This window comes from Panthera uncia, chromosome A2, assembly GCF_023721935.1.
Source record: "Panthera uncia isolate 11264 chromosome A2, Puncia_PCG_1.0, whole genome shotgun sequence".
Taxonomy (NCBI): Eukaryota; Metazoa; Chordata; class Mammalia; order Carnivora; family Felidae; genus Panthera; species Panthera uncia.
This window is the reverse complement of record NC_064816.1, coordinates 16,004,356-16,020,628: the sequence shown is the minus strand read 5'-3', so window position 1 is coordinate 16,020,628 and position 16,273 is coordinate 16,004,356. Positions and strand designations below refer to the sequence as shown.

At 41.8% G+C, this 16,273-nt stretch overlaps 1 protein-coding gene across 1 annotated transcript in view; it reads left to right on the top strand.

The window, feature by feature from the left end:
- Positions 1-16,273, top strand: part of SMARCC1 (SWI/SNF related, matrix associated, actin dependent regulator of chromatin subfamily c member 1) — a 173,598-nt gene that overhangs the window by 133,085 nt on the left and 24,240 nt on the right. Inside the window, exon 26 of the mRNA XM_049639431.1 lies at positions 8,228-8,362. Coding sequence (XP_049495388.1) covers positions 8,228-8,362 — 135 coding nt within the window. The remainder of the gene's footprint in view (positions 1-8,227; positions 8,363-16,273) is intronic.

Genomic DNA, 16,273 nt, shown 5'->3' with positions numbered 1-16,273 from the left:
GGGGATGGGGGGGTTGGTGGGAGTTGTGGCTGATGAAAACCTTCAAACTTGTTGGAAAACATTAAGTTGTAGTAATATAGAATATAGGAGACATGCTCTTGAAGATACTTAGAGGCCCTCCTGTCTAGTAAAGAGAGTCTAAGAGTATAAGAGGCAAGAATACCTTTATTCTTAGAAATTCTAAGATTCTTAGAAATCCTACGATACTTTTTGATCAGAATGTCTTACAGCCACACCTTGAGCTGTTTACTCTCAGGTCACGACTAACTGGTAATGTTCTGGATTTTATCTTTGTCCTGAAGCCATTTTTTAGTTTCAAACCCTTGCTGGGAGCAACTAGAGATGAGAAAGTTTCATTTTAAACCTTGTTGTATTTGCTCTTAATTGTCTAGGAGATTTCTAACTCCAATAATGATGGCCTGAAGATGGAATAGTTCCCTCTTTGGTTCCTTTCTCTTCTGGCTGCTTGTAATAAAATGCCTAAAGAAAGTTTATCTTTTGTCTAGAAATCACTCCAGCCAGATTCACAAGTTCATTAATGACTCCTATTTTCCACATCACCAGAAGTGACAGTGTTTCCAAACTTCTCTTTGGAGAGAAGATCTGCTTCTCTCCAACCTCCAGGAACATTTTCCTCTCTGTTCTAAAAGCTCTTGCCAGTGGTTTTCTTGAGATCCTTTCAGCCTGTGCCCACTGCATGATCTGAAGCCACACACTGAAAGTTTTTGATACTACAGCACCCCATTTCCAGATACCAGATTCTTTTCCCATAGTGGGAAAAGAATTTAGTGTTTTTAAAAAACAACCATTTTTTATTATAGCTCATGATTGTGCAAATTTGAGCACTAAACACCTGTGCAATTCTGCTCCATGTGGTATCCGTTGAATCATTTAGCATTACTCACCTCACAGGTAGGTTCATGGAGAGTCGGAGACAGATTCCTTGAAGTCCTAATCCTTGGTAGAAGTGGCTGGTTTCTTTTTCCTCTTCATGCAGTCTTGAGGTCTCTCTCTGTGGGCTCTTCCACGTTGATCACATGTAGTATATGGCAGCTAGGGACTCCCAGAAGGAACGTTCCAAAAGACAGGACATGAAGTTCCCAAGCTGGGAACTGGAAAATGGCACCACTGTTTTCTCTTGGGCAAGGCAATTAGAGAACCTGCCTTGATTCGAGAGGAGGGATTATAGACCCTCCTCTCCATGAAAAGAAAGCCAGTGAGTTTATGGCCATCTTTAATCTGCACGTCCCTTCTAAGAATTCCCTGGGAAAGTATCCACTAAATATTAATTGTTCTAAACAGGCATTTGTGGATAACTATAAAAAGCTTTGAATTTAGAATTTAAACTTTTAGTTCCGGCTCTACCATTTACTAGTTTCTTCACTTAGGCAACTAAAATAAATTTTCTGAACCTATATCATTTTGTCTGAATCAGAACTCCTTTCTGATCTACCTTTTTAACAACGTTATTATAAGAATCAAGTTAAGAATTAAAAACGCATTCTGGGGGCGCCTGGGTGGCTCAGTTAAGCGCCTGACTTCAGCTCAGGTCATGCTCTCGCAGTTCATGGGTTCGAGCCCTACATCGGGCTCTGTGCTGACAGCTCAAGAGCGTGGAGCCTGCTTTGGATGCTGTGTCTCCCTCTCTTTCTCTGCCCCTCCCCCACTCATGCTCTGTCTCTGTCTCTCAAAAGTGAATAAAAGTTAAAAAAAAATTTTTTTTTTTTAAAAAGCATTCTGTAAGATGGAAATGCCATATTTTGATTATTCATTTAACCGGTATTTGAGGGTCTACACAGTGATAGGTTTATTTGGTGCCAAAGAAATATGGATGGTTCCTGCCTCTTAGGAACTCAGCCCACTAACCTTGAACTTCACATTTTTCTTGAGCCATTAGGATATATATTTAGTTGTGAAGGAAAAACAAAAAGAATATGTATAAAATGCTAGAAATATAACCTTAAGAAGTTAGTATTAAATGAGATCTAATTAGGAATTAAATACAATTTTATATAATTTCTTGGAATGAAACTTTCTTACACACAACACATAAATCTGTTCTACTTTTGCGTATTTCATTTTTACACAAGTTATGTTTATAACTGGATTACTAACCTTAGTACACACTTTTAAGTTCTAACAGGAAAGATGTTTCATATGTTAATATCACAGATGATTTTTGAGTTTCTTAAACTCTTTCATCTCCTAGATGTAGAAACAAACCCAGAGAAGTTGATGAGAAGCCTCAGGTTATACGACTAGTTGTAGAACAAAGACCAAAACCCGGATTCTGCAGACTTTGAGTCTGGTGATCCCAGCCAATGCATAAATGTAATCTGATAAAATTCTCCATTTCGAAGATACTGTTTTCAAATATTGTGCAATTAAAAATCCAACAGCTAGCTCAAAAAAAAAAAATACCTTCTTTTTTTGTTTGTTTGTTTTCTTAGTATGTCTGTGATTTAAGTTTCTAATTTTTAAGAACCAAAAAATAAAGAACAGAAGAAAGAGGGAAACATTAACTCCTCCATGTCTCCATGTGTCAGCTTTCTTAGTGGCTGGTTTTGTTTCAAGGTATGCTTCAGAACTGAGTTTCGTTCCCAGTTCACTTAACTGTGACCGTTGGCAAGATAATTAACTTTTCTAAGCTTTAGTTTTTTCTTTCTATATAGAGTTCAGTTTCTTTCTATACATAAAGAATTCTTTTTTGGTGGTTATTAGAAATAAAAGAAGTACCATGAAAATACAGCATGGTGGTTAGAATGATGTCAATGCTTAATAAAACCCAGGATATCCCCCAGTCCAGTAATGCATTTCAACAGCTCACTCTTGCTTTTACATTCTAAGATTCTTTTTTTTTTTTTTTTTTTTTTTTTTTTTAAGCATCCATGAGTGGTATTTGGATCCCTTAATCACTTTTGTCCAGTGGTTGGTAACATTTATTCAGCCACTTCAAGCCTCTGCGAAGGCTTTGTAATTTCCTGAAGAATTGGCTCCTAAGCCTTTGTGACTTCTACTGGATTGATTCGGTACATGTATGTCACCAAATCCATAAAGTAGCAAAATTTAGAGTCTTGGTGGCAGGACATATGCTGTTCTGTGAAACATACTACCTTCTTGTCGTCTCTCAGGTGCAAATGAATCTTGTACCAGTAACAATAAGAATAGTCATGGAAGTTAAGTCAAAAAGGAGGCTCAGGGCACCTGGGTGGCTAAGTTGATTGAGCATCCAACTCTTGATTTCGGCTCAGGTCATGATCCCAGGGTTATGGGATCGAGCCGTGCATCGGGCTCTGTGCTGAGTATGGAAGCCTGCTTGAGATTCTCTCTCTCCCCCCACCCCCTGTCTGCTCCTCTCCCCCGCTTGCTCACCCACTCCCTAACTAAATATTTTTTTTAAAAGAGGCTCTAACCCCTAGATCAAGAAATGCAGAAGATCAAGAAATGACATGTTAACACATTCAGTAAGATCCACTCAGCAAAATTCAGAAAGTGAGATGGTACAAAAGACCAGGCCACTTCTTTCAGAGAAATCTGTTGATTTCTTCTCTCACAAATAAGAATTGTGAGCTAGAGCAAAGTAGAAGATGTAGTCATTTGGTTTTAACAATCATATAAAGAAAATCAGAACTTGTATGTAAATATTATTATTAAGACCTGAAATGTGAAAAAACTAAATTTAATGTGCAACATTAGTTCTTTTCTCCTATTTCTACTCAAAACCCAGATGTTATCAACCTTATCAGTGAATAATGCTTACACTTGTAATGGGGTAATTTTGATAACTTATTAAAATTTTTTCTTTAGGGGCGCCTAGGTGGCTCAGTTGGTTAAGTGTCGGGTCTTGATTTTGGCTCCGGTCATGATCTCACAGTTCATAAATTTGAGCCCCACATTGGGCTCTGCACTGACAGTGTGGAGCCTGCTTGGGATTCATTCATTCATTCTCTCTCTCTCTCTCTCTCTCTCTCTCTCTCTCTCTGCCCCTCCTCTGCTCTTTGCCTGTTTCTCTCAAAATACATAAGCAAACATTTTTTTGAAAAGTTAAAAAAATTTTTTTTCTTTAACTAGAGGTCAGTGTAATAATTCTGTAAGTCTTTAATAGTAAATAAACTGCCATAAAGTTTAGAGACTGAAGTTTTTGTTTCTTTTCCTGAGTTTTTTACTCAAATTTTTTTCTTTAGTTTGCGGGCCATGGTTTTTTCATCCTTCATTCCAAAGTGCCCACATTTACTTGCAGAGATTTCTAGTGGTTTTTCTAACCTTGAGCACAGGTGAATTCTAGGCTTTTGATAAAGGCTGCCTCTTTTCTCTGTTCACTTTCCACCTCATATCCTTGTTTCCTCCTTTAAAATTGCCAAGTCTGCAAAATGTGGGGCATCCTCGAGCCTAGGCCCTGGTAGTGAACAAGTGACTAAATAAAGTGCAGTTCAGTGAGTATTGTCATTGTGACTGTGGGAGCCAAGAAGCTGCCCAGAGGAAGTGATTCCTAATGCTGAGTCTTAAAAGACATGTTGAGGGGCACCTAGGTGTCTCAGTTGGTTAAGCATCCAGCTTCAGCTCAGGTCATGATCTCACGGTTCGTGCGTTAGAGCCCCGCGTTGGGCTCTGTGCTGACAGCTCATAGCCTGAAGCCTGCTTCGGATTCTGTGTCTCCCTCTCTCTCTGCCCCTCCCTTGCTCATGCTCTGTCTCTCTCTGTCTCAGAAATAAATAAAACATTAAAAAAAAAAAAAAAAGACATGTTGAAAGTGGTTGGTGCAGGTAGAGGAGAGTCTCCCAACAAATTAGGCTCCCAGGTCATCAGCAGTGTTACAGCTCACAAGTATGAGACACCCACTCATACTGTTACTCATACATACTCCAGGCACTGTTCTGCATACATTGTGTGTGTCCTCCCTCCTACCCTGTTGTGGGTGCAGTTTTCCAGTGTCACAAATGAGGAAATAGTCACAAAGAGGTAGGGTAATTTCCAGGCCATGGTTACAGAATACTTCGTTTTATTGTGCTTCACGGATTCTGCATTTTTAAAAAATGTTTGTTTATTTTTGAGAGAGTACAAGTGGGGGAGGGGCAGAGAGAGAGGGAGACAGAATCCAAAGCAGGCTCCGTATTGTCAGTGCAGAGCCCAATGTGGGGCTCAATCTCACGAACTGTGAGACCAGGACCTGTGCCAAAATCAAGTCAGACGCTTAACCGACTGAGCCACCCAGGTGCGCTCCCCCCTTTTTAAAATATAAATAAATATGTATAATTTATATATATATTATATATACATATATATATTCAAGCGAGAGAAAGAGTGCGCATGCGCGCACTTGTATGTGTGGTGCCAGGATGAGGCAGAGAGAGAGAAGAGAGAGAGAATCCCAAGCAGACTCCACTCTTTCAGCACGGAGCCTGACACAGGGCTAGATCTCACGAACCACGAGATCGTGACTTGAGCTGAAATCAAGAGTTGGACACTTAACTGACTGAGCCACCCAGGCGCCCCAAGCCTTACCCTTTTAAGCCTGATCTTTGAGTTGTTATTTTCGGTTAGTATATATTTTAGTCATAATTTCAGTCAGGTGTATATTGATTCTTATACAAAGTCTAAATATATTGAAATTCTCTTTTTATCCGTATTTTCCTACATTTTCTTAAAAATAGTGATCTTAACTTACTTTAATGTTCTCCCCTGCTAATAAGTCCAATGCCTGCGCCATTTGTGGATCTGCTTTTTTGATTGAATGCCACATATGTATAAAAATTTAGATTGTCCAGGGATGCTTGGGTGGCTCAGTCAGTTCAGTGTCCAACTCTTGATTTCGGCTCAAGTCTTGATCTCATGGTTCGTGGGATTGAGCCCCATGTTGAGCTCTGCACTGACAGTGCAGAGCCTACTTGGGATTCTGTCTCTCTCTCTGCCCCTCCCCTGCTGGCTCACACTCTCTTTCAAAATAAGCAAACATTAAAACAAATTTAGATTCTCCGTGTAAAAAGACAAGGAGAAATATATATATAAGATCCAGACGCCCCAGGTGATAACCGAACTGATTGAGGCAGGGATTGAGTTGAAGCTAGATGACACTTTGGTCATTCTCCTCCAGGACCACCCCTGATCCTTGGGTGTGACTTTCTAGAACTTACAGTTGAGATTTTGAAATAATCTTGATCACACCAATGGGAGTTTTCAGGAATTTCTTTTCTTCCTTGAACCTAACTCCTTAGCTTCCCATCTTCTGCATCTTCAAAATTTGCCGAGTGTCTGAGATGGTGACCAGCTTGTATTTGAAGTCCCACACATTCCTACCAGCATCACTTCATCCGTAGGCATGAAGTCTAAGAGTTCTTCATATACTCTGGACACAACTCTTTCATCACACATATGATTTGCAAATACTTTCTCACAGTCTGTGAGCTGTGTTTTCACCTTCTTGATGGTGTCCTTTGAAGCAGAGATGTTTTTGATTTTGATGAACTTCAAGTTTTCAATCTTCCCTTTTAACATTTTTGCTTTTGGTGTCACATCTAAGAAATCTTTCACTTAACCCAAAATCACTTAGGTTTACTTCTGTTTTTTCTTCTGCAATTAAATTTTTTTTAATTTATTTTTGAGAGAGAGAGACAGAGTGTGTGCAGAGGAAGGGGGTGGGGGGAAGCACAGAATCTAAAGCAGGCTCCAGGCTCTGCGCTGTCAGCACAGAGCCCAATGCGGGGCTCGAACTCAAGAACCACAAGATCATGACCTGAGCCACAATCAAGAGTTGGACACTTAACTGAGCCACCCAGGCTCCCCAAATCATGTGATCTTTATTTAAACTTGTTACTGATGTAGTTCAAGTGGTTAGGGAGGCAGATGTATCATGAACAGCCGTAGATTATTCATAAAATCTGCTTATCATCAGGGCGCCTGGGTGGCTCGGTCGGTTGAGCGTCCGACTTCGGCTCAGGTCATGATCTCACAGTTTGTAAGTTCAAGCCCCGCATCAGGCTCTGTGCTGACAGCTCCGAGCCTGGAGCCTGCTTCAGATTCTGTATCTCCCTCTCTCTCTGCCCCTCCCCCACTCATGCTTTGTCTCTCTCCGTCTCAGAAATAAAGAAACATTTAAAAAAAAAAAAAAAATCTGCTTATCATCACCTTTTGCTTATACATTGCCTCTTCCTATTAATGGATCTCTATGGTATAAAATTGCATTTCTCTTTTCTAACTATAAAGAGTGAAAAATAAGATTCTCATTTAAGTGTCTGTTAATTTAGCTCCCAAAAGCCTATGTTACATACCTCCTGCATGTTAGCTCCTTCTAGATTCTGTAAGAAACAGAGATTAGGACAGCCACCTTGTGTTACTTCTCACTCGTGTAGAAGCAAGATGAGCACATAAATTCAACAGATGTAATGAAAGTGAATGCAAAATGCTATTGGGGGTTTGTTAGTATAAGCTCTTAGATGGTGTCTGGATTAGGTGGGATTGACCCATTCCCAGATACAGGTAGTCAGGACCAAATATGGGACCCTCATCTTCTCGGTGTAATGTGGTGCCTTCCTCTGTGTGCTGCTGAGTAGGCAGGAAGTGTGAATGAATAGGGCTCATCATCCATCCTGTAGCGGGTGAGTAGCACATTCTTCCAGTGTAACTTCTTGTTCTATACTATATTTGTTCCTCTTGCTCTGGATCCTATCTGCAAACATAGGGGTGGAATATTGTTCACCCTCTCCTTTCCACCCGTGGTTCCACTCACTAGAGAGAAGCCAGAAGCTTTGTGTCTGAGTGTTGGGTGCTGAGAGAATCCACTGTTTAGCTGTCCCTGGACAGTTCATAAAGGGGGAAGGATAGTGAGGGGAGGCATAGAGTAAAAGGGTGAGGGTGCGAGGTAGGTGGGTGGTAGATGGGAAGTGTACCCCAGGCTACTTGTGTCCTCCTCTTTGCCCATCAGTGTTCTGATTACACTTCCCCTTTGTGGTGGGCTCTTTTTGAGGGGAGTAGTTTACCGTGGGAGGGAGGGTTTTGGGGTGTTTTTTTTGTTTTTTTAACCCTTTAACAGCGTTATTTATACCTATAAGGACCAGAAATTCAGCAATAGTTATTTTAAATTGAAGTAAATGTTTGGTAGAAACATAGAAAGGGGGCATCGGTCATTGTTCTTAATTATATAATCCCTACTTTGAATATCAACGTGAGCATTTTGTTTCTGTATTTTAAGCAAATGTTTACCTACCTAATTTGAATGATCTTTTACACTTAGCACCTGGCTGCCGTGGAAGAGAGAAAGATCAAGTCTCTGGTGGCCCTGCTGGTTGAGACACAAATGAAGAAATTGGAGATCAAACTGCGACATTTTGAGGAGCTGGAAACTATCATGGACAGAGAGAAGGAGGCTGTAAGTAAGGGGAAGTTTGTAGTGGCTTTTTGACAATTAAATAATGACCACCTTTCCTAAACTACAAGTTAGATAAAATGAATAGTAACCTACTCCATTGGTCCTTGTTTATGTGTTTACTTTGCCCTTTCAAAGGGATTATCAGCCTTTGATGGTAAACAGAAAGCACTCTTTTCTCATTCTAAAACTAATGATTGGGGCGCCTGGGTGGCGCAGTCGGTTAAGCGTCCCGACTTCAGCCAGGTCACGATCTCGCGGTCCGTGAGTTCGAGCCCCGCGTCAGGCTCCGGGCTGATGGCTCGGAGCCTGGAGCCTGTTTCCGATTCTGTGTCTCCCTCTCTCTCTGCCCCTCCCCCGTTCATGCTCTGTCTCTCTCTGTCCCAAAAATAAATAAAAAACGTTGAAAAAAAAAATTTAAAAAAAAAATAAATAAATAAAACTAATGATTTACACCTCAGCTTTTACACCTCTCCGCTTTCCCAGGTGCGTGGTGGTATCAATTCTTTCGTCTATAGAAGTTACATCTTAAACTTACTCCCTACTTGTTACCAATAAAGTAGAAGTCATGTAGCTCCCTTGTCTGATTCAAGAATTTTCTTGATTTCATGTCTTCTTCAATACAAATACCAGAAAGTAGGAGTTAATCTCATCTTGAGTGAGGAGCCTTTTTTCTGTGATATCTTTTAACCAAACCCTCCCCTGATCCAGCCTTGGACTTTCAGTCTTCCTCCCTCCTCTGCACAGCGGAGGTCACCTGGGCCTTGCTGAGCACCTCAGTAGTATGTATGGGGACAGACAGGATCAAGAGAATGATGAAAAAGGCTAAAAATGAAGAAGGAAGCAACAAAAAGAAACGTACAAATAGTGGAACAGTTAATTATTCAAAATTACAGAGAAATTTATTTTAATGAATTGACCAGAGGAGGAATTGGTAACTTTCTAAGCAGTGGATTTAGCTAGGACTTGTTCTGATTATTTTGACTTTTTTTTGTTTGTTTTCCAGTTTTTATTTCTTTATTTTGAGTCCAAGCAGGGGAAAGGCAGAGAGAGGGGAAGAATCCCAAACAGGATCCGCTCTGTCAGCACAGAGCCCCATGTAGGGCTCGAATTTAGAAGCTGTGAGATCATGACCTGAGCTAAAATTGAGTCGAACGCTTCACCAACTTGGCTACCCAGGCACCCTGTTTTTGACTTCTTTATATATGAGGTACTGGTATCTCTAAATGGTAGATAATTTAACCTTAAGATTAAATTATCCCAGAAGAATTTTGGTGGCTTTTGTTTGTTTGTTTGTTTGTTTGTTTGTTTGTTTTAATGTATATTTCTTTTGAGAGAGAGCACAAGCAGGGGAGAGGCAGAGGGAGAGGGAGAGAAAATCCCAAGCAGGCTTCACACTGCCAGTGTAGAGCCCAACATGGAGATCAATCCCTTGAACTGTGAGACCATGACCTGAGCCAAGTCGAAGAGTTGGATGCTTAACCAACTAGGCCACCCAGTTACCCTAAGAGTTTTAATTTTAAGGACCTGTTTGTATTTATTTAGCTATTTCTTAGTGGTCAGCCTAGTCGCATCCTCTGGCAAATTCCTCATTCCAGTAACTATTACAAAACAGACCATTTTCATTTTGTCCTGAGATCAGCAGGTTTTCTGACCCTGAAGGATGGAGAGGCTGCTTCGGTAATTCTCTTACCCACCCCCTCCCATACCCACCCCCAGTTTCCTGACCTGTAAGCATCTCTCACATCATTGGCCCTCTCCTTCCCTAGGAGCTGCTGGCCACCCTGGTCTCATCTCTGTCACCCTCTGGGTACTAGCCACACCACACCACATGCAGGCTGCCCTCATGGCCTTGTTCTCTGTGCCCCCGTGTGCATTGTGCTCCTCTGCCAGCAAGGCCCTGATCCCCACTTCTGCATCCCTCAGCACTGCCCCTATGGGTGACTTGCCCACCCCATCTGCTGTCGTGGCAGCCTGATAGAGCACTTACACTGTGTGGTAGTTGCTGATTCGTGTGTCCGTCTCCCATTCCAGAGTATATGCCCTTTGAGAGAATTGATCGAGTGTCTTGGTAAACACAGAGTTGGCACATCATAGGCCCTGGTGTCAGCAAATATTGAATGACTGTACACCAGCATCAGTGTTGGAAGCTGGAGAAGTGGAAAGCTGCCCTTTGGTTTAATGGGGGAGGAACTCAAGAAAACCAATGATGATACAGTGTGTTCAGTGCCCCAGTGAGGGCAGAGAGGAGGCAGACCTGGAACATGGGGAGAGCAAGAGGGTGGCAGAGAATACTTCTCTGAGGTGAGCTGGAGCTGTGGGGAATGACTATTTGTGTTTATCTTACCCTCATAAGCTGTCTTTTTGTCATTTATGGATTTTTTTTAGTGGCCTTAGGGTAACAGGGGGTTATAACATAGTGGATTATTGGCACATGCAGGATCTCCATGATGATTGGGTCGTTCCCACTGACAACCAGATGCCTTTCTGTCCTTCATAAAACAGAACTGATGTATCAGCCTGGAAGATTGGCATGACTGGGCACTTACAGAACATTGTCCAGATTGTCAGGGTGCTCTTTTCTCAGCTCTAAGTCACTTTCTTTCAGAGGTTGTACCTGGGGATCCCCCATTCTTTTAAACCCCCAGTGAAATTGTCACCTAGATTAGAACTGCCCTCTGCCCCTTTCCAGTTCTCGCCACTGATTCTCAGACACCCACTGGCCCACTATAATGGCTGCACTTCTCTTGGACCTTCAGAACTCCCCTTGTCTGTGGATTTGTAATAATTATTGTCTCAAATTACATTGCACTGTATTTTTCTTACTTGAGTCTTGTCTTTGCTATTAAATTCTAATCAGAGCATATAAAACATTTTAGGCTAGTCTCTGAATAAAACAACAGAACTGAAAACGTTGGGACTGCATTTCTGCTGACTCTCTCCACCACACAGGGTTGTTGTGCTGAAAATCTTTGTGGTTGTCCTTCTCTCAATCAGCATTTGGAGCAGGAAAATTCTTAGTGTGGGACAGTCCCTACTCCTTGCCACTCAGTGTCAGTAACACAGCTGTGTTATTTATTGCTGTGTGGAAAATGACCCCAGAGCTTAGTGACTGAAAACAGAAAACCAAGTCTTAACGTGGTTTCTGAGAGTTGGGAGGTAGGCAGCTTGGCTGGGTAGCTCAGGCTGGGACCCTATGAGGTTGTGGACTTCCTGAGTTTCCGCAGGGCCAGAGCTCACACTTCCCAACTGACTCCATGGTTGTTGGCAAGAACTTCAGCTCCTGCCACGTGTACTTTTCTATTCATGAAGGGGCTTCCCCAGAGTAAGTGACTACAAAGAGCAAGAACATGAAAGAGCGCCCAGAATGGAAGCCACACTGTCTTTTGTAACCTAAACATGGAAGTCCCATCCCTTCGCTTCTGCTGTGTTCTCTCTGTTACACATACCAACTCTGGTTGAGGGGTAGACAGGGCTCGGGACGGGGGGAGGTGTAAACACTAGGAAGTAGGAATGTTGAGGCCAACTTGGAGGCTCGTCTCAGAACCAGGGAGTCCAATGAAATTCAAAATGTCTCCCATTCATGTCCTGCACAGTGAAGACAACCTCTTCTACAGCAAGCACTGCTATCCTGTCCTTCCCTGTGGGCAAGCAAAGCCATGGCTACTTTTCTACCTGTGATTTCCACACAGGACTGTGGCGAGCATCAGATGAGAGGAGCATGGCGTGTGTCTGGTGCAGTGTCTGAGCACGCAGTAGGTGTCCAGTAAATGTTGATGTACCTCCTTTTCTTTAGGTACACCAGTACCCAGTTACTGTATATTAGATCCAAATATTTGTAAGCCTTTGTTAGCTTTCTAAACACATATTTGACAAATCACTGTGCTAAACCACTTTATATAGATTTTCTCATTTAATCTCTCAAAAACCATATGAGGAAGCCATTAGCAGAAAATACTGATTGATTTGAATATCCCTGGACAAGTATCCACCAGTAATGCTAGATGGGAATGTAAGGCCAATTTTTGGTAACTCTTCTTACAGACCAAGAGACTTGGGCGTAGGGGATATTATGTTCCTCCAAACACAGTTCGTAATGACAGAGCCAAGCGTCAAACCTGTGTTTGTTCAGTTCTGTGTTTTCATCTAGCACTTTATATCTATAAGGAAAAGAGTTATTCTCATCTCATTTTAACCAAAAGACTCTGAGATATGCAAGGTTTTATCATCTCTCTATTATGGCTCAAGACAGTTGACACTGGAAGGTCCAGGTCAGCTAGGACCAGAGCCTTGAGCTCACTGCCTGGTGCTCCTCTCCGTACCACATTGCATCGTGTCACTTTAAGATGCATTTCTGCTCCTCTTTCTCTATAAGCCGTAGTCCCAGGATGTACTTTGTTTTCATTAAACATGTGGTTTTTTTATATAGCAATGGATTTCAAAAATCTGTTCTTAGGCTTTAAGAATCAGATAGGAACTTTTTTTCTCTAATGACTTAAAATCAGTGCTCTTGAGTCTTTAAGTATTTAGTAATTAAGGACAAAGATATAAAAGTTGTACATCTTTTATAGAAACTATGCATATAGCTGTAATTAGAGTTCGGTAGATATTGTTGCAGCTGTCTCATAATGCTAATATTGGAGGAAGGCAGTTATGAAATGTGCAGAGTCCGTCAAGGAAATGATGTGATCACAAATGTTGACTCTAGTTGAGGTGAGGAGGCTGAGCTGGTGCTGGGTTCACAACTCAGAGGATCTGCCCACCTAAGCGGCCTTCATGCTGGGAGAACAGCACACATGAGTCAGGAGAGCAGGTTTCAGACAGGGGCTTTGTTGAGGACTAGGGCCACCTGGGGAGACTTGGGAGCATGGGCCCTGTCTAAAGCCTGGTTCCCATTTGGATTAAAAACTAATAATGTGAGGCCAGTGAGAATGGATCTTTGAGCTGATCTAGTGGACTAAATGCTTTCTGAGTTTCTGCAGGTCATTTGGCTAGATATAGAAATTGAATACCTTCAGAAAAGAGGGACGTTGTGGGAATCCCAGACCCAGTCCTCAAGGAAGTTAGAGGGTGTCTTGCTAGACACAGAGACACCGCTTATTGCAAGGATGGAAATCCAGAGAGTAGGAGGCCATGGTTGGCTGAGATTATCAAGGAAACTTTCCTAGTGAAGGAGAGACTTAGCTATAAAAAAGACCTAAATCCAGAATGTGGAGAGAAGGGCATGATTACAGAGGAAACTGAAGAGTCCTCCTGCCCAGAGTTGATGGCTTTTGCCACATAGGTATTGGATTAAGGTCATTTGTTCATTCAACAGGTATTTATTGAGCACTTACTTTGTTCTAGGCATGTGTATGGTACTGGGGATGCAGTGGTGAACAAAACCCAACCAAACTCTTTTCTTGGTAGAGTTTGAAATAATTAACGAAGGGTGTTAGAAGATGTTCTGTGCTGTGTGTGTATATATACATATAGCTGTATGTTACAGGCTAGATAGAGGCGATGGGGGAGGGGCAAAATAGACATTTCACTTTTTTTTTCTCTTAATTTCTAAGTTTATTTGTGACAAAAAGTGAGCAGGGAAAAGGCAGGGAAAGAGGAGAGATTTCACTTTTAAGTGGTGTCATCTGAGTAGGCCTTATTCAGAAACTGACAGGCATGTGCTGCTAAGGCCTACATATTGCGCAGAGGCTCTCAGGCAAGAGCATGTTTGGAACTAAGGAGTAGGTGCGTGGGCTAGAGCATAAATGAGGAGGAGGTGACAGGATAAAGTCAGGGATATGGTGACATAATCACAGAAATCCCTGTAAGCCATCCAGAGGCCTTTCGTTTTCCTCTGATTAAAGTGTGGAATAACTGTAGAGCCTATTTTATGCATTCCATAAAAATATGGAATAAATGCAGGGGGCTGGCATGATCTTCCTTACAGTTTAGCAGGGATCAGTGTACCTGCTCTGTTGTGGAGAGTAAATTAACAAAGTGGGAAGGTTCGAAAAGGGGAGACTGGTGAAGAGATTGTTAAAATAATCCACATGAGATGATGATGGCTTAGAGCAAGGCAGTGGCCATGAATGTGAAGAGAAATGGTCAAGTTATGGATAAATGTTAAAGGTTTCGCTAATAGGACATCATCACACATAGGATGTAGATTTAGGAAAGTTTGTTGTACTTGATGACAAATTAAGGAAGAAAGAACAAAAAGCCAGAAAGTGAATTTTATCCTGCCCCAGGAGAAGTGTATGTAACTTTGTTTTCTGCAAATTTGGACTAATGCATCTCTACACAGCCGGCCATGTAATTGAATCGGTTGTTAGACATGCACCATTATGTTACGGGTAGTTTTATTTGAGATGAAGAAAGTTGTACTCAGTTGTGTAGGTTTTGTTCTGAATCAGAAAACAAGAGGCAGACACAGGGCAGCAAGACCGAAGACCTGTCATAATGAAGTGCCGGCTGCCCCTTTGTGTCTCGCCTCCAGAGACACACATGGAGGCAGCAGAACGCAATGGTGGAGTTCTCTTTTCCACGGGTGTAGGAAGGAATGAATATGTCTGTCTTGGACTTGGTTTTTCGTTAGTGGATGTCTGGTTACTGACCCCAAACGTTTCAAAGGAAGGCATGATTATTTGCTTAGTTCTGAGCCCAAGTAGTGAGAGGTTTTAGGTCTCAGCTGATATTGCCGTTCTGGGCAGTGTAGATGGGCTTTACGCTCCCCCCCCCCCCCCTTCCTCCGCACTGTGTGCATGTGAAGTTGGGAGAAGAGCTTTGTGTGAGCTTTGGCTGCTGCACTTTGCAGCTGTGTCTGCGTTTGGTGTCTGGGTGCAGAAGAGTGCTCTGCTGTGTTCAGATTCCGCTTGGAATTGGCTGTTTTCTGTATACACAGTGTAGGAGTGAAGGGGGAGAGGAGGACAGAGTTTGAATGTGGAGGAGGAGCGTGTGTCTTCAGAGCAGGGCTACTGTGTGGGGTTCCCTACAGCCAGATTGGAGCCACGAAAGAAAATGGACAGATTCATTAACATTCTGTTTACTAGCTGTTGGGACTTTATCCATAGTCCTAGGAAATGGAAAATAGAGGAGAAAATCAAGCTATCTGTAACATGTAATTTGGCTGCTTTTACTGTTTTGGTTTTTTATTTTTTTATTTTAGTGGTTTGTTTTTTAACAAAAATATTTGTGATGAAAAAACTTTCAGTAAAGAAAGAAATGAATTAAAAAGTCTCTCTTACCCTCAATTTCATTTCTAGGAATAATCACTTAATTTGTTCGGTGTTCTCTGTAACATTTTCAGTGTGTATATAAAGTGTGTGCACATGAACACAAAGTTTTTTTTGTAATATAATTGGGATTATGTAATAAATATTGTAGCTTCTTTTTTTTTTTTTTTAATTACGCGTATCGCAGACAGTTGTACATTATGGGGTGCTGGGTGGCTCAGTCAGTTAAGCGTCCCACCTCCTGATTTCAGTCCAGGTCATGATCTCACAGTTCGTGGGTTCAAGCCCCGCATTGGGCTCTGTGCTGATGGCACGGTGCCTGCTTGAGATTCTCTCTCTGCTCATACTGTCTCTCTCTCAAAATAAATAAATAAACTTTAAGACAGACAAACAAACAAAAACCAGGACTTTAATTACTGTCCTTGGTAGGCACACATACATAGTTTTATAGAATAGATTCCCAGATGTAGAATCACTGGCTGCATGCATTTAAAATTTGCTCTGTGCTGTCGAACTCTCCTCAAAAACTGCCATTTACATTGTTTCGGATTGCCAAAAAGTGAATTTAGTCTTTAGTCCAATTGAGTAACAGCAAAGTACCCACAACGAGGAGGTACTTATTTCTTCTGCGTGATGAAGCCACGATGTGTCCATGAGCTGTGCTCCGTATGCCGCAGAGCAGAGACAGCCCTCTGGGAGC